Raw genomic sequence first — 25208 nt, 5'->3', positions numbered from 1 at the left:
GGAGTCGTATCAGTTTTTTTTTGGAACCAGCTGTACAATTCATTAAAGTAGCATGCCATAGACAAATAGGTCATGTAATCAGGCGAGAGGAAGATGCCATAGTCAGAAAAGTTTTTGACCGAAGAGGGCCGATAGAACAACGAGCAAGGGGAAGACCGAGACTTAGGTACCAAGACAACATAGAAACTGATTCAAAATCTATTGGAATTAGAGCATGGAGAAGAGTTGCCAGAGACAGGGGCGAATGGAGGATTGTTCTGAAGAAGGCTTTGGCTCATAAAGAGCTCTAACGCCACTGATGATGATGATGGTAATATATAAATCGACGCAAAGTTATAGGAAGATTTCAAATATGTACTTATAGTTCTACTTCCGATCACGCTGGATAAAAATCAAGAACTTACGAAGTCCAACTGCTTGTTCTAGAAGCCAACTTAAAAGCTTTGGTGCTTTGGTGATCTTTAATATAAGACAGTCTACACCTGTTTGTAGATGCTATTTTATATAAATGTACTGCTTTCTTCATTCTTCTTCTTCAGATGCAAATCCACTAATGTATATTAGCGGTCACATTTTCCATTACCTCTCTGTTTCTGGCCTGGCAATATATTGTATATCGTATCAGAAATTGTATGTCGTTAATACCTGTCCATTGTCTTATATTTCGAAGCCGGGACATTTTCTTACGTCCCATTTCTCTCTTGCCACATATTTTACCCTCGTTCATGAGTTGAAGGAACTGGTATTTTTTACTTCGCATGATGTGATCCATGATACACTGTTTTTATTTCCTTGATGGTTTCGAAAAGTTCGTGTTCTTGGTTGATTCTTTTAAGGACATCTACATTTCTGACTTTCTCCATCCATGGTATCTTTAGGATACGGCGATAAAGCCACATTTCGAAAGTTTCTAATCTCTTTATATCCCTCGTTTTGAGTATCCAGCCCTCTAAGCCATCTAGCAGTACCGCTTGTCGAGCTTGCTCAATGCTACATTATACTTCCCTGTCAGATGCCCAGTCTTAAAAAACTACGTTCCGAAGTATTTAAATTTGCTCCCTCTTTCAATGGACTTTGTATTCAGTGTTATGGTGGAGTTTTCACGTGCATCCAAGTTTCTTGAAGTGCTCATGAATTCAGTCTTTTTGGTATTAATCTCTTATCCCATTCGCTTATTGTATTCTCCGATTATAGTGACACGTTGTTGAGATCGGCTACGTTATCAAAAATTAAGACACGGCTATCAGCATATCGTATGTTGTTGATCAATACTTCATTCACTTGCTTCATTAGCATTTTTAAAATATAATATGATATCATCATAAGTCAGACTTTTCATCGTATATAGTGTACAAATCAGACGTAGTCAACAACCAACGCACTGTTTTATGTGATTGTATCACGTAGACTTAAAATACCAAAGTTGCATAAACAAATAAAAAATATCCACAAAAATAAATCACTAAGGCTGTTATCAAATATTTCAATCAAAGAATCAATCAAGGCTTCAAGGTTAAGTGTACATCGATTTAAAGAACTAATGTATAATAATTCAATTTTCATTGTTTTTTTCTGTTCAAATCTGTTTATCCGAAGCAATTATTACTGATAAAAATTGTTTGATTATTTGCTTCATCCGGTAAAGAGGCTATAAAATTTTTGTCTTTTACAACGAGCAGCTAATTTGATCAGTATTTTGAAAAAGTAAAATGAGAAATACAATTAATTTTATTTTAGTACTGGCTTGTGTATTAGGTGGTAAGTATATAATATTTTGCAAATTATTAACATTGTTGTAATAAATATCTATAATTAGTCCGTTCTTTAACGGTAAAATATTGCAAAACCTCTAAATTTTAAAGAACCGCTTGGATTGACATGAAATTTGGCATACACATAGCTAACAAGTCAAAGAAAAAAAGTGATATTGTGCCGATATGTGCTTTTGCCCTGGGGGTGGTTTTCACCCCCTCTTGGGGGTGAAAAAATATTCGTCCAAAGAAAGTCAGGAAATGGATAAACTGGCTAATTTTAAGTAACTTTTCTTCTATAGAGTTTTTTCACTAAGTCAATAATTTTCGAGTTATTTGGCTGTGAATATGTTCATTTTTTTCAACAAAATAACCACGCTTTTAGACGGTTTTTCGTAAATAACTCAAATAGTAAGTATTTTATCAAAAAAACAGTTGTAACAAAAATATAGCCTGTAAAAATTTTTAAAAAATGGTGTATATATCAGGTCTCTACACCTAGTAGAAGCAGAGTTATAGCTAATGAAAAATAGGTTCATATTCGTCAAATTTCAAATGGAATATTTTAACGTGAAATATCCAAAAATTGAGCACATTTCGGGGAAAATTCATTACAACTTATTTACAGTGTTTAAAAAAAGCTTCATTTTTGTTTTATAAAAAAAATTTCTAACATCAAAATTAAACAAGTTACGCTCAAAATAATGTTAGTCCCTTTTGGTTTTGGTAAAAAATCGAGAAACACACCCCCTAATTAGTATCTTAAATGAACTTAATCGTTACGACTTCACAAGTTTCTTGACTCGTGTATATATTGTTTATGTGATCTGTAAGTTTCATCGGTTCAAAGTCCTTATTATTGAAAGGGCTGTAGTTAAAAGGGGTTGAACGAGTCACTGATCACAAATGTACGCAAATTTAGAAACACCAAATCTTAATCAATTTTTGTCTAACAAAAAAACAAAAAAATGCATGATATTCAGAAATGAAAATCTGACTTTTTTTGTTTTTCGAGATTTTTGGTATCTCTAGCAATTTTTAAGTTATTTTGAAAAAAATCATATTTTTCAAAATTTAAATTTTTAAAAATTTTACTTTAAAACCAAATTTTTTCAAAAATAAGCACTTTGAATCGATGAAACTTAGAGATCATATAAACACAACATAAGTAAAATAATTTGTAGAGCGGAAACGATTAATTTCATTTAAGTTGCTAATTAGGGGGGTGGTCTTCCTGATTTTTTTTTTTGCAAAAACAAAAGGGACCATCTTAATTTTGAGCGTAACTTGCTTAAACTTAATGCTAGAAACTTTTTGTAAAAACAGAAGTAAAGCTTTTTTTAAACACTTTAAAAAAGTTATAATGGGTTTTCCCCAAAAAGTGCTTAATTTTTTGGATATTTCACGTCGAAATATTCTATTTGAAATTTGGTGAATATGAATCTATTTTTCATTAACTATAACTCTGGTTCTACGAGATCCAGAGACCTAACGTGTACACCACTTTTTTAAATTTTTTATATGCTACATTTTTGCTAAGAACGTTTTTTTCGACAAAATACTTACTTTTTGACTTATTTGCGAAAAACCGTCTAAAAATGTGGTTATTTTGTTGAAAAATGAACATATTCACTCGCAAATAACTCAAAAACTGTTGACTTGGCGAAAAAGCTCTATAGAACAAAAGTTACTTAAAATTAGTCAGTTTACCCATTTCCGGACTTATTTTTGACATATATTTTTTGACCCCCAAGAGGGGGTCAAAGTCACCCCCAGGGCAAAAGCACACATCGGCACAATATCACTTTTTTTCTTTGACATATAAGCTATGCGTGTGCCAAATTTCATGTCAATCCATGCGGTTCTTTAAAATTTAGAGCAAAAACCGTGAAAGAATGGACTAAATATCTGCTTCTATTGGCATTTGCTCATAAATGACCAATAAGTACTTTTAATATTAAATTAAATTAGGATTACAATTAATTTTATTTCTTCTTTTCTTCTTCTTATTAGGCCTTTTGGCCTGTTCTGAACCGATTTTGAGCTTGTATTAGTAGCTGTAATGTTGACTGCCAGCTATCTCGCCATCTTTTAAAGGGCCTTCCTATTGGTCTCTTGTTTGCTGGCTTCGAATCTCTGGCTATACGGGCTATTCTCTCGCTGTTCATTCTCGTCACATGTTGATTCCGCTCTCGTCTTCTCTGTCTTCCCCACCGTACTATGTCTTTTATGTTACAGAGATTTCTTATTCTGTCGTTCGGTATTCTGTGTCTCAGTGTTTTCCCAGCTATTGACCTCAACGTTCTCATTTCTGAAGTTCTCAGTATTTTTTGGTTTCTGCTGTGCCACATCTTGTTTCTATCGCGTACGTCATGATCGGTCTTACACATGATTTATATATGCGTATTCTCCCTTCAAGCCTCATATCTTTATTTCTGCAGATGACATCCCTCATAATTAGTAATGGATAGAGTACTGAAGAGCGCTAAAAGAAGGTCAAGGCAATTACAGTCAACAATAGGGTATAGGAATTTAGTACCAGTGAGAATGGAGAGATTACTATATGCAGATGACCTAGTAATTATAACAGACGATAAAGAGAAAATGCAAAAATTAATCGATATCTGGCTGGAAGAAATAGATTTGAAAATGGAGGTAAATGTAAAAAAAATGAAGACCATGATAGTAACCCAAAAAAAAAAGGGAAAAAATAAACCAAACGATATTTAGGTGCAAAAACGAAATAATAGAAACAGTCTCGACGTTTGAATACCTGGGAGTAATAATATCAGAGGATGGAAATCTAGATCAAGAAATCTCATACCGGACGAAAGAAAGAAATAAATAAAATCTACTATGCACTAAATAAAATAAGATTTGGAAAGAAGGAAATAGATAAAGAAATAAAACTGAAGGTATACAATGCAATATCTGTACCAACTGTAATATATGCAAGTGAGACATGGGTAAACAATGCAAAACTAGACAGTACAATAAACGCAGAGGAGATAAAGCATCTGAGAACAATAGCAGGAAAGACGAAATTGGATAGAATAAGGAATGAAGATATTAGAAAAAGACTGAAACGGGAATCTATAATAACCAAGATCCAAAAAAGAAAATTAAAATGGTATGGACACATTAACATAATAGACCAGGGAAGACTACCAAAGCAGGTGATGGAATCAAAAAGATATGGTAAAAGAGGGAAAGGAGTTTCGAGAAAGAAGAAGAAGAAGAGATCCCTCAGACATCCTGACACGTAATTGGCTTTATTTGCTTGCTTTCGGACGCTCTCTTTAACCTTACTAATTTGCATCTTATGGGTTCCCTTCACACTACCAGGGATTTTGTCTTAGCTGTTGATATTTTCATGCGGTAGTTCTTCGGCACTCTATTGAAAGCTTGTGCCATTCGCTGTAGCATAATAATTAATTAAGTAATTTTAATTACTACTACTAAATATATTCTTCTTATTTGAGTATGGTGCCCAAAGTTTAGGCGTGGGCTTCCGTGAAAATGTGCCGATAGTGTTCTCTATTTTGAGCGGTGTGTAACAATGATTCATCTGCTGATAAGGCACTCCATTGATGAAAGTTTTGGAGAAATAAATATTTTTCCTATCCATTCCCTTTTCCTCTCGATCTTTCCGCTGAGGATTAACTACAGTGTCCACTATCTGCTACCTCTCATTATATGCCCCAAATATTCAAGTTTTCTCTTTTTTTTTATCATTCATCTCGAAGGCCCGGTTAACCTTCATGATCCAGGTTATACATCCATATTATAGTAATACAAGATACACATAAAATTTTAGGAACTTGATTCCTATTTGTAAGTACAGCTGAAAATTGAGCGGTGTAGATCTATGTTTCATAAATGATCCTCTTGCAATTACTATAAGAGTTTTAATGTCTTCGTCAGGATTTAGTGTCCCATTTATCCAACATCCTAGATACTTAAAATGGTTAACTTTGGTAATAGGTTCATTGTTGACAATCAGTTGCATAGGGCCAACGTCGTATTTACTAGAAATAAGTATTAAAATTTTATATTAAGTCAGTTATTGGAGCATTCTCTAGTGACTCAATCTATAAGCAATTGAAGATCTTCGATACTTTCAACCATAATGGGTCAGCTGTACATCTGCATATCTGATGTTGTTAATAGTTTCTCCCACAATTCGACCTCCACATTGGGGATAACACAAAATCTTTTCTGACAACCCTTTGAATGAAAATTTTGTCGTCTTCGCCATCTACCATAATAATAAAAGCTTCTTGATTCCAATATAGATGTTGTAAAAGTCTCTTTATTTGATTTTAAACCCCACCTTTATCTTGGAAGCAGGTTTTAGAAAAACCATTACAATCTTATTTACTTTGCATTTTCTTATTATTCTTCTTCGTCAGTCCATGTTCATCAACAGCTAGACATAGACCTCATCGATTTCTTAGATTGATATCTAATCCTAGCAATTCGCATCCATTTCCTTTCCCTGTTTAAGCCATTTTAAACCGGAATCCAATGGCGCGTGGAGTGTTTTGGCCTCGCGACAAAAGTTTGGCGCGTCCAAATGTCAAATTTTAGAGACAAGAAAAATATTTGGGTAGGACCACGTTTTCAAATAAAAGATTATTAATAAAAGATGTTCTAATGTTTGCTGTAGACGGGAAAATTATCAGTAGTAATTGCATAAGAGCTCTAAAATTCTATATTAATTTTAGGCATCGTGTGTTGGGATACACGGCATCTCTTAATAATTTTCTTATTAAAACAAATCCTTTTAATAATTTTAAATGTCTTTAGCAAAACAAACTACGTTTGTTTATAGTAAATACGATCGACCTAAATTAGCACATATCAGTGTAACAGTTTAGGTTTGACCAAGGTCGGTTTGCAATAACAATAGTATTCATTATTTTTATAACCGGGTCGACTCAGCGCTTTTAACCAAAACAATGTTACTTTCATTATATACCAAAACAATAAACAGGAGAAGACTAATTATTATCTTCTAATTCCATTGCGAAGAGTAAGTCATTAATTTTTGAGATCCCAAAGGGAAAACATCACAGCTACTGAGAACTAACGTACCACCAGCTCTTTACCGTTAGTACTCTAACTTACAAAATAAATGCATCTACGGTGATACGAGTTATTTCATCAACCCTTATGGTAGGGGGTAACCAACCCTTAATTATCTAATGTGGCTCAGAAGTTAGGAGCCACCATAATCGAGTGCAATTTGTTGCAATTATTTCATGAATAAAATTGTTCAAAACCAAAATTTTATTGTAATTTATTTATGTAAGTACAAATTAGTACAATTAAACACACAGTTGTTACAAATATTTGACGGTTGAAAGTCATCACTTTTATAATCTTTAAAACATTAATTGTCATTAATGTCACTGAATGTATTTTTTCATAGCAACGAAGGGCATCTGACGTAATATACTTGACGACGGGAAATTATCAGTAGTAATTGCACAAGAGCTCTAAAATTATTGAATTTTCCCCGAGTGACACTTTGACAGTTTTAATTTCACGAGCCGAAGGCGAGTGAAATTATGTCAAAGTGTCACGTGGGCAAAAACTCTATATTAATTTTAGATATCGAGTGCAATTTGTTGCGATTATTTCATGAATAAAACTGTTCAAAACCAAAATTTTATTGTAATTTATTTATGTAAGTACAAATTAGTACAATTAAACACACAGTTGTTATAAATATTTTACGGTTGAAAGTAATATCTTTTATAATTTTTAAAACATTAATTGTCATTAATGTCACTGAATGTATTTTTTCATAGCAACAAATAGCACCTGACGTAATATACTTGACGACGGGAAATTATCAAAAATTATCAATTTAATTTAGATTTCTGTAGCTTTCTATTGGTCAGAATCTCCTATAAATGAAATAATCAAAAATTATCGTGGAATATAGTTTGTCATTAACCCTGATATAATGTTTAATGTAACCCATTAGTTCAATTTTTAAGACTTATTTAAACGGCATATTTATGTTTAAACTTGAAAATAATATTTAAAAGACATTTTATCGTTTGATTTTCAACACTTCAACATCCTGTTTTTCTTCTCATAAATATAATAAGGGTTTAAGTCATCAAAAATAAGAGCTATCTGATGCTAATCATTATTTTTGTCGAGTATAGCAACACCCTACGCAATAATGAAAATATAAGAACTTACGAGAGGGATATAACATAACAAACGCTTTGAGAGGAAAGGCGTTTTTTATTACGTGTGTATTGTTTTAAGTTGCTTAATTGGTAATACAGTATGCGTCAAAATAAACAGTTCTGAAATGAATATTGAAATGTTTACGATTATTTATATATATTTAGTAGGTATACATGATCTTCTTCTTTAAGTGTCGTCTCCTAATCGGAGGTTGGATATCATCATCACTATCTTTACTCTATCTACCGCTGCTCTAAAGAGTTCTATCTTCATTCAGTACCGTCTCCTATGGGAGGTTGGCTACCATCACAGCAATCTAAACTTTGTTGGCTGCAGCTCTAAACAATTGTATTGAACTGCACCCGTACCACTCCCTTAAATTTTGCAACCGGGAAATCCTCCTACGTCCCAAATTTCTGTTTCCCGAGATTTTTCTTTGAATTATGAGCCTTGGCAGGGATTACTTTCTTCTCTCATTATGTGGCCTAGATTTCTCGTTTGTATGGTTTTTAGGGTATGGTTTGTATGGTTTCAGCAAAACATCTTGATTTGTTACTCTCTCTGTTCATGGTATTTTCCACATTCTCCTGCAGCATCACATCTCGAATGCCTCAATGTTTTTGATGTTTATCTTTTTCAGTGTCCAAGCTTCCATGCCGTTCAACAGAACGGAGAAAATATAGCACGTTAACATTCTCCTTCTCAATCCCAGAGTTATGTCCCGGCAGCATAGCAACTTTTTCATGTTGATAAATGACTGTCTCGCTGCTTCTATTCGCCTCTTGTTTGGTCATTAATACTAGTGAACCAAACCCCTAAATATTTGTAGGACGTAACTCTTTCAACTTGCTTATTATTTATGGTTAAATTCACATTGGTGTACAGCTTCTTTTTTACAATCATAAATTTAGTCTTTTTGATGTTCAGTTTTAGACCAAACTTGTTGGTATGAGTATTTATGTTTTCTAGCAAATACTGTAAATTTGCTAGGTTATCTGTTACTATTAGCGTGTCATTAGTGTATCGTATATTGTTAATTAACTCTCCGTTAATGTTCATACCAATGTTTTGCTCTAGGAGCGCTTCCTGACATATTGTTTCGCTATATATATTGAATAATAGTGGAGAAAGCATAGAACCCTGACGCACACCTCGACGTTCTATAGAACTGCATTTAAACCAGTCCCTTAAATTCTTCACACATGACACTCTCCTTTCTATACTCTTTCCACCTTTTATTTTATCCTGTCTTATCAGTCTTAGCATTTCATATTGCTGTTCCCTCATTACGTGTCCCAGATATTGTAACTTTCTTATTTTGATTGTGTTTATTATTTCACATTATTTGCCAATTTCCCGCAATACTTCCGTGTTCGTTTTCTCCTGTGTCTATGCAATTCTAAGCATCCTTCTGTAACACCACATTTCAAATGATATAGCCTTGCAAACATTATTCACGACGACGTTCCTGATAAAACAGGTATTAAAGACGCCCTGTGGTATGAAAATCACTTTTTTTAATTTTCTCAAAACTTCATTATTGTGACCTATATCCTTTCATAAATAAGCGATTCAAATGATGGACGAGTCTCCTACTATCGTTAAAAGTGGAAGCCGTTATATATGTCAACATAAGTTGTAACAGTTTAACGTAAATTAATAAATTCCTTTCAAACTATACTCAAACTCAAATTGTATTTTTGAATATCTTAATTTGATTTTTATAATAATAATTAAATTCACTATCAAAAATGATATTTATCAATAATTTAAAATTTAGTTTAAATTTGACGTATCTGTCAAACTCAAACCTAAACAACGTATAGGTATTCTTTTTTGATACATACAAAAAATATAATTTATTATTAATATTTAAATGTAGCAAAATTTGTTTAAATCCAACTAATTAATAAATAATATAATTCCTTTATTCAATTTAAATAAGTATATGGATACCTACCTACGTAAGTTATGATATACGCTCTGAGCTCGTACGTAGAGGGGATATTTACAAATTAGCGAGCGCCAGTAGTGGCAAGTCTGTAAACGTTTACCGGAAATTTGACATAAATGTCAAAGTGATTAATTTAAAATTAAAATTAAAAACATTAATTATAAAAAATATTAGTTGGTCAAAGCTGTGGTATATATTTTTACCTTAAATATACTTACGTTTTAAATACTGAATTTAAGTTTTTTTAATGTTCCGTAATATGTAATTATAATTTAATCTAAAAATCTTAGCGCCATCTACACGATAATTGTGAAAGTATCCGAAATAAGAAATTCATATTTTATTAATAGAACGTCAAAATGATTAGCAAAATCAAAAAATCGATAACAATTTAATTACTTTTTTGTGTTGTAAATGTTAAGCGATAACAATTAAATGATAAATTTAAAAATTACCGGTGAAAGTTGAATTAGTAATCCGCTAGGAGCGCCACCAGCGAAGCTCAGAGCGTATACCGCAAGCTAACCTCTAGCGTCACGATTTTTTTTTTTTTTTGAAAGACGGTCTCGCGTCATGATTTTGAATGACGCTCAATACGACTTTACACTCGCCAAAATGCCATACCGAACGATAAGAAGTATTCACTTCAAAAATTTTCTGCAAAACTGAGAACCATCCTGAAACACCTAGCATTAACACGACGTTCACAGTTCACTTACGTTATAACGACGTTCGTAAACCATTCAATACGTTTCGTCGCATCTTTTCTTCACGTGCCATCTCCGCGAAGGAGGTTGGAAATCATCATGGCTCTTCTGATCTTAGACACATGACACATGACACACTTCGTCGCATGACACATACAAATTTGAGGTACAGAAAAGTCCGCGAGTCTTTTCCTGTGCGTCATCATTTAAAGCATACGAAATAAGTCGATGGTAAGTCGGACATTGAAATTTACTAAACGCAACAGCAAGTGACAGTAAGTGACTTGCTGTTGCGTTTAGTAAATTTCAATATCCGACTTACCATCGACTTATTTCGTATGCTTTAAATGATGACGCACGGGTAAAGACTCGCGGACTCAACTGTATACGCATTGCAGTACTGTTTATTTTGCCGCATACTGTATATTTAAATCTATTTTAGTTATTCCATACACGACTGCTAGACATGCAAAATCTAAATTCGATTACTCTGCTATTAATTTAATAAGAGATATAGTTGAAGACTGCAAAAATGGTTTAGAGACATTCGAATACTATCCTTATGACTGTCAAAAATATTACTCTTGTAGTAAGGGAGCACCTCAGGTAAATACTTGTGACAATGGGCTATATTGGAACGATAAAGTTAAAGCATGCGACGTAAAAGAAGACGTAGACTGCTGTAAGTATATTTTATAATTTCATTTTACATAATGCTTTTATTTACTGCACAAATACGCTTACGTCACTCGAGATTTCTGACGTCGGAACTCCACAGCGCGCAGCGCTTCGAAAACATGAGAATAGTAAATAAATATGAGGTATTTTGCAAATGTCAACTACACATTTGGAAAATAACTTAAATTTACTTACTATTCTAATATTTTGGTAGCGCTTTGGGATTCTGACATGAGAAATATTAAATGGCGTCAGCGTATTTTTGTAGTAAAAAACTATACATGTTTGAATTTGCACAAATTATCTGTAACGATATCTGTAGTAGAGAATACTAAATAAAAAAATATGAGAAAAAAATTTTAAGAAACGCTTTTCTCTAGTTATGAATGACCAAAATTTAAAATATTATAAAAAAATTAACTAAAAATCAAAAAATAAAAAATCAAACTCGAAGGATTATTCTAAAAAAACGTTCGTTAAAAAATGAAAAAATCTAACACATTCGTTAAAGAAAAGCGTGGGGCGCTATCCTCAAACTGTTTATTCGATGAAGATGCGCCCCACGCTTTTCTTTGACGAATGTGTTAGATTTTTTCATTTTTATAACGAACGTTTTTTTCGAATAATCCTTCGAGTTTGATTTTTTATTTTTTGCTTTTTAGTTAATTTTTTTATAATATTTTAAATTTTAGTCACTAATAACTCATAACTAAAGAAAAGCGTTTCTTAAAATTTTTTTTCATATTTTTTTTGTTTTTTATTTTTAGTCTTACTCTAGAAAAGGATGTAAGTATATGACAGATACATTTTTGAATTTATTTCAACTTTTGATGCATACATTGTACATCTTCTGTAATTTCTTCATACATTTCTTGAATCAAAATCATTATTTACACCTATTACAGTTTTCGCAGTCTTTCCATCTCTTTTAATACTTTACTATTGCACGGTGTAGACCCTGTTAATTTCTCGCAATGCAGTTCGTCGATGCGCAAGCCGTCTAAAGGTACGTATCCATACAAGGGTAAACCTCGCTCAGCGCAATAGCTCCACATAGTGGATACGTCGGTGATCGTCGCTCGGCGCTTACTCTCTTCGATTCAACCGGTTTGCGGTTTATATGAAGGGGAGCGCAGGCCGTATCCATTTGAGCAGCTACACCAAGCAGGGTTCACCTTTGTATGGATACGTACCTTAATGATCGCACTCTGCTCAATGCAACGTAAGCTTTGCAGGCTTTTAAGCCTGTCCTTACGCAAACACTTTCGGGCCTAAGTTCACGACAGCGTAGTCAACAGTCGACCCTTGCGTTTTATGGACAGTCGAAGATCACGACAATACTAAGGGCAGCATTCGTCCCTCCGCGGTGCCATAATTTTTTTTCGCTGAAAACTGGATAGAAATCGGACAGAAACTGGATAAAGGGTACCCCCCGTTAAGATAGGCAAAATGCCCTCACTCTTAGAATTCAATTTTTTATTTTTTTTTACGTTCTGTGAAATTAAAAAATTAGATAACGCAAGTTTTTAGCTCGCCACCCCCCTTACCCCTCCTCCCACAGCCAAAAACGTAGATTTTTAGATTTAATTTTTTTTAGTTGGGTTGCAATTGATTTAAAAATTTAAAAAAATTGACACGTGTAGCTGAGGCTTTTACAAAACATGTTGATTTTTTATGGACCCTTAGGTCGAGTGTACATAACCTCACAATTTTTTTTTAACTGTTTTAAAACCTATAACTTTTTTTTGAAGGGGCCTGCAGGTCCAATTTTTTCTGGATTTTGTGTATTTTATCAAAAGCTATCTCTCTGTTTTTTTTTAGATTTTTCCGTCAGGTGCGCCACCTTGAAAAATTCGGAAAACTGTTTTTTAGGGGGATTTTAGGGATTTTCTCCATTTTATAGACTGCAGTATAGATCAACTCAAGGTTTTGTTACTAGATTATGTATAATTTGAAATAAATGAGTATTTTAGGATTATCAAAAATTGGGCAAAATACCTTTAAACCCCCCAAAAACTATGTTTTTTTAAGTTATGTAAGGGTTTTTGCGGGCTTAATGATATTATTTTTTGCGATCGATACAGCCTGAATTTTTTTTTTCATTTTTTTTACGTTATATGTGAATAAAAAATAAGACTAATCGCATTTTTAGCACACCACCCCCCCCCTGTCCCCACAAAAACGTCAATTTTTCTATTTTTTTTTTTTTGTTTAAAGTTGCAATTAATTTAAAATTTTTATGAGGCGTCTACAAAACATATCTATTTTTTATAGACCCGTGTAGGTCGAGTGTCCAATACATATAACCTCAAAATTCCTTTTTTATTTTTTTAAAACGTATTTTTGACTTCCAATCGATATTTTTTTAAAACGTCCAATGAATATTGTACATTTCTCTCTCGCGGACGGCCGCTTCAATACATGCTTAGCGCTCATTTTTAATTATTAAAAATAATAGTTAGCAATAAAATAATGACAAAAATTTCTTTAGGCTATTGCAGGGGGGCTTTAAACTTTGAGTTGGTCACTTTATGACTTTCATAATAATAATTTTTAATCGAGTTTTTAAGCCTTGAAAATGGCTATTTTCGCGTTGTTCAAATTTGAAATTGCATGTAACTCGACAACAGTCAATTTTATAGAAAAATCACAAGATACCTTTTTTGCTCAGCTTGATCCAGAGAATCTAAAACAAATTTGTTCGAAGTGAAAAAATTTATTTTTTGAATTCGTTTAAAAAAATGTTTAAACAATTTTCCGATCGCGGTACTGCCTGGCACCATGTGGATTTGTTATAAGGACCTGTTTTTGAGTGAGTTTTTGAAAAAAAATTAATCGGAATAATTTACCTAACGGGACAAGCATACAGCGTGGACTATTTGCATTAGGAGCCAAACGTAGATGGTTTGTAAAATACACAAAAGACAAAAAAAAATTAGCAGCCATCGCCAAAAAAAGTTATACGTACCTATTAAAAAACAAAAAAATGAGGTTATAATATGTACAGTCGACCTTCGGGTCCATAAAAATAAACGTTCTGTAACAGCCTCAGCTCTGCGTGTGAATTTTTTGTAATTTATAATTTAATAATTAGGTACTAACTATTCTAAATGCGACATAAGCCACAATTTAACTAAAAAATGATTTTATTAACGTTTCGACGTCCACCACGGACGTCGTTGTCAAAGTACACAAAATATTAATAAATGAAACAAAAAGGTTGCTTGGTAAAAAAATCTTCTAATAATTTAATTTAATCTGACTTATTTATATAGATCATCCCAAACCATTTTTTCAGTGCGTCACAGATTATCGAATTTTCTCTATCGCATTTCAGATGGAAAATAAAATCATTTTTTAGTTAAATTGTTTATTATTATTATTTAGAATTATTTCCCATTTAGAATAGTTAATTACAAAAATGCCACAGAGAAATAGCTTCAGAACAACATTTTTAATCTATGTAATTGCAAACCAACTTAAAAAAAATAAAATCGAAAAATTGACATTTTTGGCTATGGGGGAGGGGGAATAGGGGAAGTGGGCTCAAATTGGGGTGAGTCCTAATTTTTTAAAATCATATAGAACGTAAAAAAATAAAAAATATATTCAGGCTGTATCGACCTCAAAAAATATCATTAAGCCCGCAAAAACCCTTACATAACTTAAAAAAACATGGTTTTTGGGGGGTTTAAAGATATTTTGCCCATTTTTTGATAATCCTAAAATACTCATTTATTTCAAATTATACATAATCTATTAACAAAATCTTGAGTTGATCTATGTTGCAGTATATAAAATGGAGAAAATGGAGCAGAGAGATAGCTTTTGATAAAATACACAAAATGCAAACAAAATTGGACCTGCAGCCCCCTCCAAAAAAAGTTAGAGGTTTTAAAAAAGTTAAAAAAAAATTTGAGGTAATGTACACTCGACCTAAGGGTTCATAAAAAATGGACATGTTTTGTAAAAGCCTCAGTTACACGTGTGAATTTTTTGAAATTTCTAAATCAATTGCAACCCAACTAAAAAAAATTAAATCTAAAAATCTACGTTTTAGGCTGTGGAGGGAGGGGTAACGGGGGTGGGGAGCTAAAAATCCGCGTTATCTCATTTTTTAATTGCACAGAACGTAAAAAAATTAAAAAGATTGAATTCTGAGAGTGAGCATTTTGCCTATCTTAACGGGGGGTACCCTTTGAAACTTTATTGTTAATGTACGAAGCATAACGTAAACAATTAACGTAAAAAGTGAAATTATGTATCCTCTCCATCCAATGGCACTACATCCCAAATCGAGCCTTGGCCTCCTTCAATAAGCTTCTCCAATCATTTTGATTTACCGCTGTTCTTTTCCATGAACGCGTTCCCAGGAAGTTCCTGGCATCCTCATCGACCTCGTCTTCCCATCTCTTTTTAGGTCTTCCTATTATGAAGAATTTAGAAATTATGTATAGTTCATATAATTAGCTACAATATTTTTAGCTACAATAGTTTCTGCATTGTAAAAAACAAGAGAATTTAAGCTTTTTCCATTAAAATGGTTTTTTTATTTAAACAATTCATAAACACAAAATTTTGATCGACTATTCGTGTATTGTTCCCGCGAATGCATATGTCTGCAAAATTTCATCCATTTGCATTGAAGAAAAGGCATTCAAATTAACGTCTAAGTTTTGACGCAAACGATTGAACTAAATAAAAGCGTTTAATAAAAAATTGGATTATTCTGGCGAAATACATTTTTGTTATAAGCGCAGATTTTCTTTGTCTTTATTGCTCAAAAATTACTTTTGTATTGAAATACACAAGTGACTTAAAAAGTTTTATTTCTTTTTCTGACAGTGCAGTGCTATAATATCAACTCTAGTATAACCATGCAATCATTGATATTAATTTTATAATATTACCTACATCCCAGACTCTTATTTATTTATTATTCCCGGTCATTTATAGCGTTATTCGCCTTTCGGTTCTCACTTTCCAGCTTCGTCGGTCGTTCCATTTGCCAGGATGAAGATCCCTTTCCGACATTGCCTTCTGAATGCCGCCTAGCCAGGACTGTTTCGGCCTTCCTCTCTTCCTTCTTTCCCTTTGCGTCCATTTTAGTATTTGTCTTGGCAGCCTACGTCGTCCATTCTTTTTACATGACCATACCAAATTAGTTGTCTGCTTTAAATTTCGTCTATGATGGTTGACTTGACTCCCATTACATTTCTGATTTGGTCATTTTGTATTCTTTCAAGCCTTGTAGGTCTGGATCCCGCGTATGAAAAAAAAGTTGATTAATAGCAAGCTGAAAATTTGTTAATAGCTTAAGGGTGTCTAGTCGGACAAACTTTGATATATGGGAACAATGGAACAGGGGAAGTTTTAATTGTGGAACAGGTTAAAAATTTGGAACGGTCAGACCACGACAACGGCACATGTATTTTGTCAGACAGAACAGAATTAAACTCTCCGAACAGAGATTAAACACTCATGCAAAAATCAGACTGCTATTTATCACCAAACGGGCGTTTTAATGAGTGGAACATGTAGAATATGTCAAATGACAGGAATTATGACAGGTGATAAATAGCAGTCTGATTTTTGCATGAGAGTTTAATCTCTGTTCGGAGAGTTTAAGTCTGTCCTGTCGGACAAAATAAATGTGCCGTTTTCGTGGTCTGGCCGTTCCAAATTTTTAAACTGTTCCACAATTAAAACTGCCCCTGTTCCAGTATTCCCATATATCAAAGTTTATCCGACTAGACACCCTTAAGCTATTAACAAATTTTCAGCTTGCTATTAATCAACTTTTTTTTTCATAAGCGGGATCCAGGACTATTGATTTTCTAGCCGATCTTCTCCAGAAGTACATTTCCAATGCAAGTAGGCGCCGTTCCAGGGATTTATATAGTATGTTGCCATGTTTCGCATCCATAGAGCACTATACTTTTAAAGATGGAGTTAAAGATGAAATGTTTTTGTAGTAAAGAAAAGAGAGACGTTCTCACAAACAATTTATTTTACAACTGACGACCGGCTTCGCTGTCTACAATATTCACAGCATCTTCAGGCCCCGGTTAAAGTAAAATTAAATGCTAAAAAAAAACAAAAACCAAAGTTAGTTAAGTGGTCTGGTTTAAATCAAAAGTTAATGATCAAGCCAATACCAAAGTACATACAGTGCGGTGGAATAAGTGTTGCCCCCCCCCTTTTAACTTCTTTATTTTAAAGATATAAGCAAAACGCTCAGACAGGTCGATTTTTAAACTAACCATAGTATATTATAGCATCCCTCTTCAGGTGAGAGCCATAACTTTGATTTTTTTTAAATGGGAAAGTACATCATGTGACACCTTATTTAAAAGGTCTTAAAATACTGAGTTCGAAAATGTATAATACTTTAATCCTGTTTGAGAGCGTAGGCGAAAATTTCGGTCGAATTCTTTCTAAATGCAATCATTTTTTTCGAATCCTGAAAAAACCAATACATATTTTTGAAAAATTTAACCGCAGAATGAAATATTACAGTATTCTCAATGGTCCAAAGTCCCTGAGAACTCCTATAATGTTTATTTTAATAAGTCACAGTGGTGGAAAAAAGAGAAAATTTAGTGTAATTTTTAACTTCAAATAGATCATTCAAAAGAAACTTTTTGTTTATTCTAAGGGACTGTCAGCCGTCGGTAATAATCTAATCTAATCTAATTTTTCAAAAATACTTATTAGTTTTCTCAGAATTCGAAAAAAATAAATGCGTTTAAAAAGAGTTTGACCGAAATTTTGGGCCTGTGATCTCAAAAAGGATTAAAGTATTATACATTTTTGAAATCAGTATTTTAAAATCTGTTAAATGAGGTGTCACATGATGTACCTTACCATTTAAAAAAATAAAAGTTATGCCTGTCACCTGAAGAGGGATCGCGTAAAGTTCGAAACGTTGATGCTATAATATACTATGGTTAGTTTAAAAATCGACCTGTCCGAGCGTTTTGCTAATATTCTTAAAATAAACAAGTTAACAGGGGGGGGGGGGCAACACTTATTCCACCGCACTGTATATTTATGCATGCACTGCACATGAATACCCACATGTACGTACGCATGGTGTACAATCCTCATACTCACATACATGCACGCATTCATATGCAGTGGCAACCAAAAGTATGTCAAGTATAAGATATATACTTACTTTCCGGTATAAGGGAAGAATATAGTAGTATTCAATATCATACTTTTTCTCATGCACTTTGCTAAAGGGATGGTTGGTAAAGGGATAGATTTGAATGTAATATATTAACAAAACATTGGCAGGATCTTGAGGGCATTGCTAAGATACACGACATTAAACCGAGGAACTAAAAATTGTTAGTTATATATTATAAAGTGATGTTATTTTTAATTAATAGTGTAGATTTTATTTATATAGGATTGTTAGATGTTGTTCAGGATGTTCAAGAACTTCTAGATGTAAAAATTGGGTGTGCGATTTTTTGAAAGGATTGGTCGGTTATGCAATAGTTGTGATCTGATTGTGAAATTTGTTTGATTTGTTTAAAAAATTTAAATTGAAAATTAAACAATACTAATTTGCTAAAAAGAATTTTTATATTAAAAATATTAAAAGTGTCAAAAAATAAAATCATTAATAACTAATTCAGAATTAAAGTCAAATTATTGTTTGACACTTTTAATATTTTTAATATAAATTTTTTTTTAGCAAATTACTATTGTTCAATTTTCAATTTCAATTTTTTAAACAAATCAAACAAATTTTAAAATCAGATCACAACTATTGCATAACCGACCAATACTGACAAAAAATCGCACACCCAATTTTTACATCTGTTAGTTCTTGAACATCCTGAACAACATTTAACAATCCTATATAAATTAAATCTACACTATTACTTAAAAATAACATCACTTTATAATATATAACTAACAATTTTTAGTTCCTCTGTTTAATGTCGTGTATCTTACTAATGCCCTCAAGATCCTGCCAATGTTTTGTTAATATATTACATTCAAATCTATCCCTTTACCAACCATCCCTTTAGCAAAGTGCATGAGAAAAAGTATGATATTGAATACTAATATATTCTTCCCTTATACCGGAAAGTAAGTATACACTGTGTCCGTAAAGTATGGAACAAATTCTTTTTTAGCTAAACAGAGCATTTTAAGAAATAATCCTGAAACACGTCGATTTTTGATTTTAATTTACGGTGTTTTAAAATAATATTCTGATATACAGCGTGAATTACATTCGAGTAATGACGTCACCGTCATTTTTTTTAAATGGAACACCCCAATTTTGTCTCAATTTTCGGATTACTCTAGCTGAGCTGATTCCAGAAATGTACCACATATTGATTCAAATTGGTACAGGGTGGACAAAAATACAATAGTTTTGTGTATGCTCATATTATTAAAGTTTAATTAATTTTTGATATTAAATTAAAATATTCAACTAAACAATATCAAAAATTAATTAAAATTTAAATATAATTAAAATATCAAAAATAAAATAAGTATTTTTGAAAATATTGTTAATTTAACTAACGCGTTACTGTATGAACACACACAAATCTATTGTATTTTTGTCCACCCTGTACCAATTTGAATCAACATGTGATACATTTTTGGAATCAGCTCAGCTAGAGTAATCCGAAAATTGAGACAAAATGGGGGTGTTCCATTAAAAAAAAATGACGGTGACGTCATTACTCGAAAGTAATTCACCCTGTATATTAGAATATTGTTTTAAAATACGGTAAATTAAAATCAAAAATCGACGTGTTTCAGGATTATTTCTTAAAATGCTCTGTTTAGCTAAAAAAGAATTTGTTCCATACTTTACGGACACAGTGTATATCTTATGCTTGACATACTTTTGGTTGCCACTGCATATAGTGGTAAATATAGTGTATATATAAATATATATATATACCATATAGTGTCGGTGTGTAAACGCGCAAACTCGAAACTGTTTTTAATCCATAAATGTTTTACACGAATATCTTTAACCTCGATGAGTAAACTTTACTCTATATACGTCAGACCAATTCTTGAGTTTGCCGGACCAGTATGGAGTCCAGATCTCAGTCGCGATAAAGCCTTACTGGAAAATGTTCAACGTAAAGCCACAAGACTGGCATTTGGCCGCGTAAGACCCAATTATGAAGATAGACTCTCATTGGCTCATCTAACAACATTTGAACATCGACGTCTTCGAGGGGACCTAATCATGTCCTTCCGCATTTTAAAATATAATTTTGGAAACCTTAACACGATATTTACGCTAAATCAAGACGAACGATTAAGAGGCCATCGATACAAATTAAAGAGGGAACAAACGACAACAAGATCCAGGATGAACTTTTTACCAAACAGAATATTTAATATTTGGAATAACTTAGATCAAGACACCATATCGGCAACTAGTGTAAATATTTTTAAAAATCGCCTTGATTCCTCTTTATTTTCTTTGCAGGACTAAGTTATTTTAGGACGGCATTATTTATTGTTTCAGAATTTTATTTGATGTTTTTAATTGTAATCTTTATAATTTTTATTAGTTTTACAACGCTATTTTTCTTTATTTTGAGCATTATAGGAGATTTAAGGACTGCATTGTTTTAGGCAGGCATTGTTTATTGTTTCAGTATTTTTTATTTGATGTTTTTTAATTGTAACTTCATTCTTAATTTGTACTAGTTGTATAAGATATTTTTCTTTGTTTTTGGGCATAATAGGAGCTCGCTCCTCTGCCCTTATTTGTTTTATAATAATAATAATAATAATAATAATAATATGAATGCGTGCATGTATGTGAGTATGAGGATTGTACACCATGCGTACGTACACGTGGGTATTCATGTGCATGCATAAATATATGTACTTTGATATTGGCTTGATCATTAACTTTTGATTAAACCAGACCACTTAACTAACTCTGATTTTTGTTGTTTGTAGCATTTAATTTTACTTTAACCGGGACCTGAAGATTCTGTGAATATTGTAGACAGCGAAACCGGTCGTCAGTTGTAAAATAAATTGTTTGTGAGAACGTCTCTCTTTTCTTTACTACAATAGTATGGACTCACACATGCAACCCATGCATTATATGAAACGTTTTCTTTGATTAGATAGTTCTTTTGACCATATCATCGGGTTTAGGCCTTTTTACTTTCACGATCATTTGCTCTATCTATTTTTCGGTGCGCTGACTCTTGTTGATTGTTGTTTCCAAATATATGTATATGTATATTATTGATTGTGTATTCTGTATACGGTGATGATTGCGCTAATAACCGGCAAAATAGCTCAAAAGATGGAAAACATAATACATTGCGCAACAAAAAGAGATGAAACTAGTGGAGGTGGAAATTATCGTTATAAACGTCTAAAATACATTACGTTACAAAGTTTACCACCTTTAGACGAATCAGAGGAGTATGACAACTGTCACTGTGACAGTAGAATTTTATAAAATACTTCTGTCACCGACGTCTAAAGGTGGGAAAGTAGGTAATGTAATGTAAATTCAATACGTTTATAACGGTAATTTCCACCTCCACTAGTCTCATCTCTGTTTCGCAGTGTAATATTTTTTCCATCTTTTGAGCTATTTTGCCGGTTATTAACGCGCTCATCACTGTATATTGTATACAGTTTAGAGCCACCCTACTAGACACAGGAACTTTGAGCTATTACAGTCCTTGACCCTTCACTTTTTGCAAGTTTATTTTTATGTCAAGTGGTGTTTAGAACTTCAGAAACTAAATATTACCATAGAAAATTTTGACGTTTATAGTTGTCATTTTGTTAAAGTTGTAAAGGTTTTAAATTATTGTTCTATTCTTGGTGTTTGAATAAAGTTATTTTAAAACAGAGTAATAATACTATTAACTAATGTATTTTTTGTATCGAAAAACAATTATTTTGAATAGTTTCTTGACAGTAACATGACAGGGATGAAAGTCATATCTGAGAACGGACCGGATTAGCCCATAAGCATAGCAATTAGGTACCTACCCATGTGTCTAGTACGGTGGCTCTTACTGTATGTATACTCCTCACAGTTATTGATTGTTTCATGACCTTTAACTATTTGATCTTCTACTTCATTCCCGATGCATAAGTATTGCGTTTTGTTTATATTTACAGAAAGGCCCCACTCTTCATATGTTTGAAATAATCGCCTCGTCATGACCTCTAAATCTCACTTATCTGCTGCTACTACGACTTTGTCATCAGCAAAATGTAGAGTATACAATGTTGTATCGTCGTAAAGTTGGATTACTATCCCTGAACAAGACTACCATTGTTTTAGTGCTTCATTTAAATAGATCCTATATAGTATTGAAGAGAGGCAGCATCCTTGCCGTAGTCCTTTTGTTACTGGAAATTATTCTGATAAGGTATTGTTTAGTTTGATTTTTGATTACTTTATTGTATAATTGTTTAACGGCGGCGATGATCGTGCTATTTAATAAAGATAGTTCAAGAGACTGACACAGCTTTCTCACAGGAATCGTGTCATGGGCTTTTGTGTGATCCACAAATCAAATATGTATTTGCTGGCTTCTTGCAACTTTATTTTCATTAAATTTTGTTAGGATAATTATGTGGTCTACGCAAGATCTTCCAGCTTTAAAACCAGCTTGCTGATCAATTTCATGAAGTTCGTATCCTTGCTGAAACATTTTTTTAAAGATTTTGCCAAACAGCCTGCTAAAGGTACTAGTGACCCAGATACAACCAGACCCAAGACTCAGATCCGGACTCTCAGACCCAAAAGTCATAAAATTTAATTACCTCACACCCATTCGGCTAGGGGACCGAGGCACATACATCACGCTATTCTTCTTCTTGTAGTGCCTATCTGTTTAGGATATTGGCGATCATCATGGCAATCTGTACTTTGCACATCGGTGCTCCGAAAATATTTATGGTTGTTGTGTTGAACCACGTACGTAGATGTTTCGGCCAGAAAATCCTTTGCCTTCCTGGTCCGCGTTGTTCTTCTACTTTTCCCTTTAAAATTAATTGCAGCAATCCACATATCTCACTGTTCCTCATGGTGTGACTGAGGTATTCGATTTTGGCTGTTTTTGTTGTGATTAATAACTTTTTTCCTTTTTGCATTATTAATAAAATATCCGGATTAGTAACGTGATCTGTATAAGACATCTTCAGGATTCGACGATAAGCCACATTTGAAAGCCTAAATTTTCTTGCAAGTGAGGTCTGTCATAGTCCACAACTGAACTCCGTACAACAGAATAGGAAATATATATCGTAGTAACCTGATTTTTATTGGTGTTGATAAAATCATGACATTTGAATAGCTTAGCCATTTTTTGAAATAAATATCTTGCTTTCTCCGTCCTAAGTTTGATTTATAAGGAATGGTCCAAATTTTCATTAACTTTCGTACCAAGGTAGGTGTATATTTTGCTCTTTCTATTTGTTGATCGTTCACACGGATTCGCCCAAACTGTTGTTCCTTCTTAGGGATTGTCGTATATTGTGTTTTCTTAATAAATTTACAGTTAACGTACATATCTCTGACTTGCTTCTGTGATCCCATTCATTAACTCCTGGGGCTTCATATCTGTCAGCGAGTACCACTGTATCGTCCGCGTATCTTATGTTATTGATATATTCTCTGTTATGGCAGCTAATCTGGAAAGCTCAACGTAGGTGGCGCTTGTGTAGTTGTAGGTCAAGTCAACTTACGTCAACTCTTCAAATCAATCTATTTTTAAGTAAATATTGCATATTATATTTGTTTCATGTTGTGATGTTGTGATTTGTTTTATGTAATGATACCAATGTTCAAGAAATAAGACAAAGAGGACCTCAACAATTATAGAGTGTAAATCTACTGAGCATCGTAGGGGAGAGTTGGACAAAACCGGGTACCACTCCAAAAACCGTCTGTATCTTTTGCTATGTTAGAGTAGCAAATGTTTGCTGCAGATTGAAATATTCTCAAATTACTTCAGTTTGATATGCCAATGCCAATTTTTAATAATATGCTTAGATTTTTAATTTTTTTTATTTTTATGAAAATATTGCAAAATGCCCGGTTTTGTCCAACCGGTATGATAAAACCGGGTAGTAACTTAATTACCATGTAAAAATACTAATGGGCAGAAAACAAAATATTTATTAAAAGTATGTGAACAAAAATCGAAAATATATGAACAGAAGTCACAAATAAAAACTTAATTTACATCATCATAGGCACTACAGGCGTCATAAGCCCATTTGGTGTAAGACACACATTTTATCCAGCCTTCCTTCGCATTATAATTTGAAAATAGTTAATTGCAATGTAGACATGCATCGTCATTATTATCTTCTTCCTCCAAACTCTCCAAAATTTTGTTTTTGGTGCAGCCCTTTTTACCACCTTTTCTCTTTTTTTTTGTCCAGTTCATTTAGTTTTAATTTTTTTACGACTGAAGATTTTTTTTTAATTTTTCCTACTAGCTTCTTCAACAGAAGAAGTCACACGTTGTAGTTAACTAAAAGCAAAAAAACCACTGCAGAAGCTGGAAGTAACAAGAGGTCTGATAAAATCGGGTACCGGTTTTGTCGATTTTCGGACTACCCGGTTTTGTCAAACTCGTAAGCAAGATATTAAATGTTATTTAAATGTTTAAATTGTGATATAATATTCACAATTTTTGGTCAAATTAAAGGTAATATACTAGGTTATATGTAGTAAATTTTGAAGTGGCCATTAGTTATTCATTAGAGGAGAAAACAGCTATCAACTTACCTTAAAAATCGAGTTTCCTGCATCAAAAACAGATGAGGTCTTACTGCTCCGGCACAGATTACTCAAATGAGGTAGAAATGAATACACACGACTCTTGGTGGTAAAGAGACACTAATTTTAAC

The 25208-nt window shown here is 32.9% G+C and overlaps 1 protein-coding gene across 2 annotated transcripts in view; it reads left to right on the top strand.

The window, feature by feature from the left end:
• Positions 1 to 1320: 1320 nt before the first annotated feature.
• The window catches only part of LOC114337959 (probable chitinase 10), a 71479-nt gene continuing 47591 nt past the window's right edge, over positions 1321 to 25208 (top strand). The window contains exons 1-2 of one of the 2 annotated variants that reach the window (XM_028288546.2): positions 1321 to 1758; positions 11065 to 11304. In XM_028288546.2, coding sequence (XP_028144347.1) covers positions 1710 to 1758; positions 11065 to 11304 — 289 coding nt within the window. In that variant the 5' untranslated portion in view covers positions 1321 to 1709. The remainder of the gene's footprint in view (positions 1759 to 11064; positions 11305 to 25208) is intronic. The other variant, XM_028288553.2, reaches the window with a different exon arrangement.

Source organism: Diabrotica virgifera, chromosome 4 (genome assembly GCF_917563875.1).
Source record: "Diabrotica virgifera virgifera chromosome 4, PGI_DIABVI_V3a".
NCBI classification, from domain to species: Eukaryota; Metazoa; Arthropoda; class Insecta; order Coleoptera; family Chrysomelidae; genus Diabrotica; species Diabrotica virgifera.
This window is presented reverse-complemented; position numbering and strand designations above follow the sequence as displayed.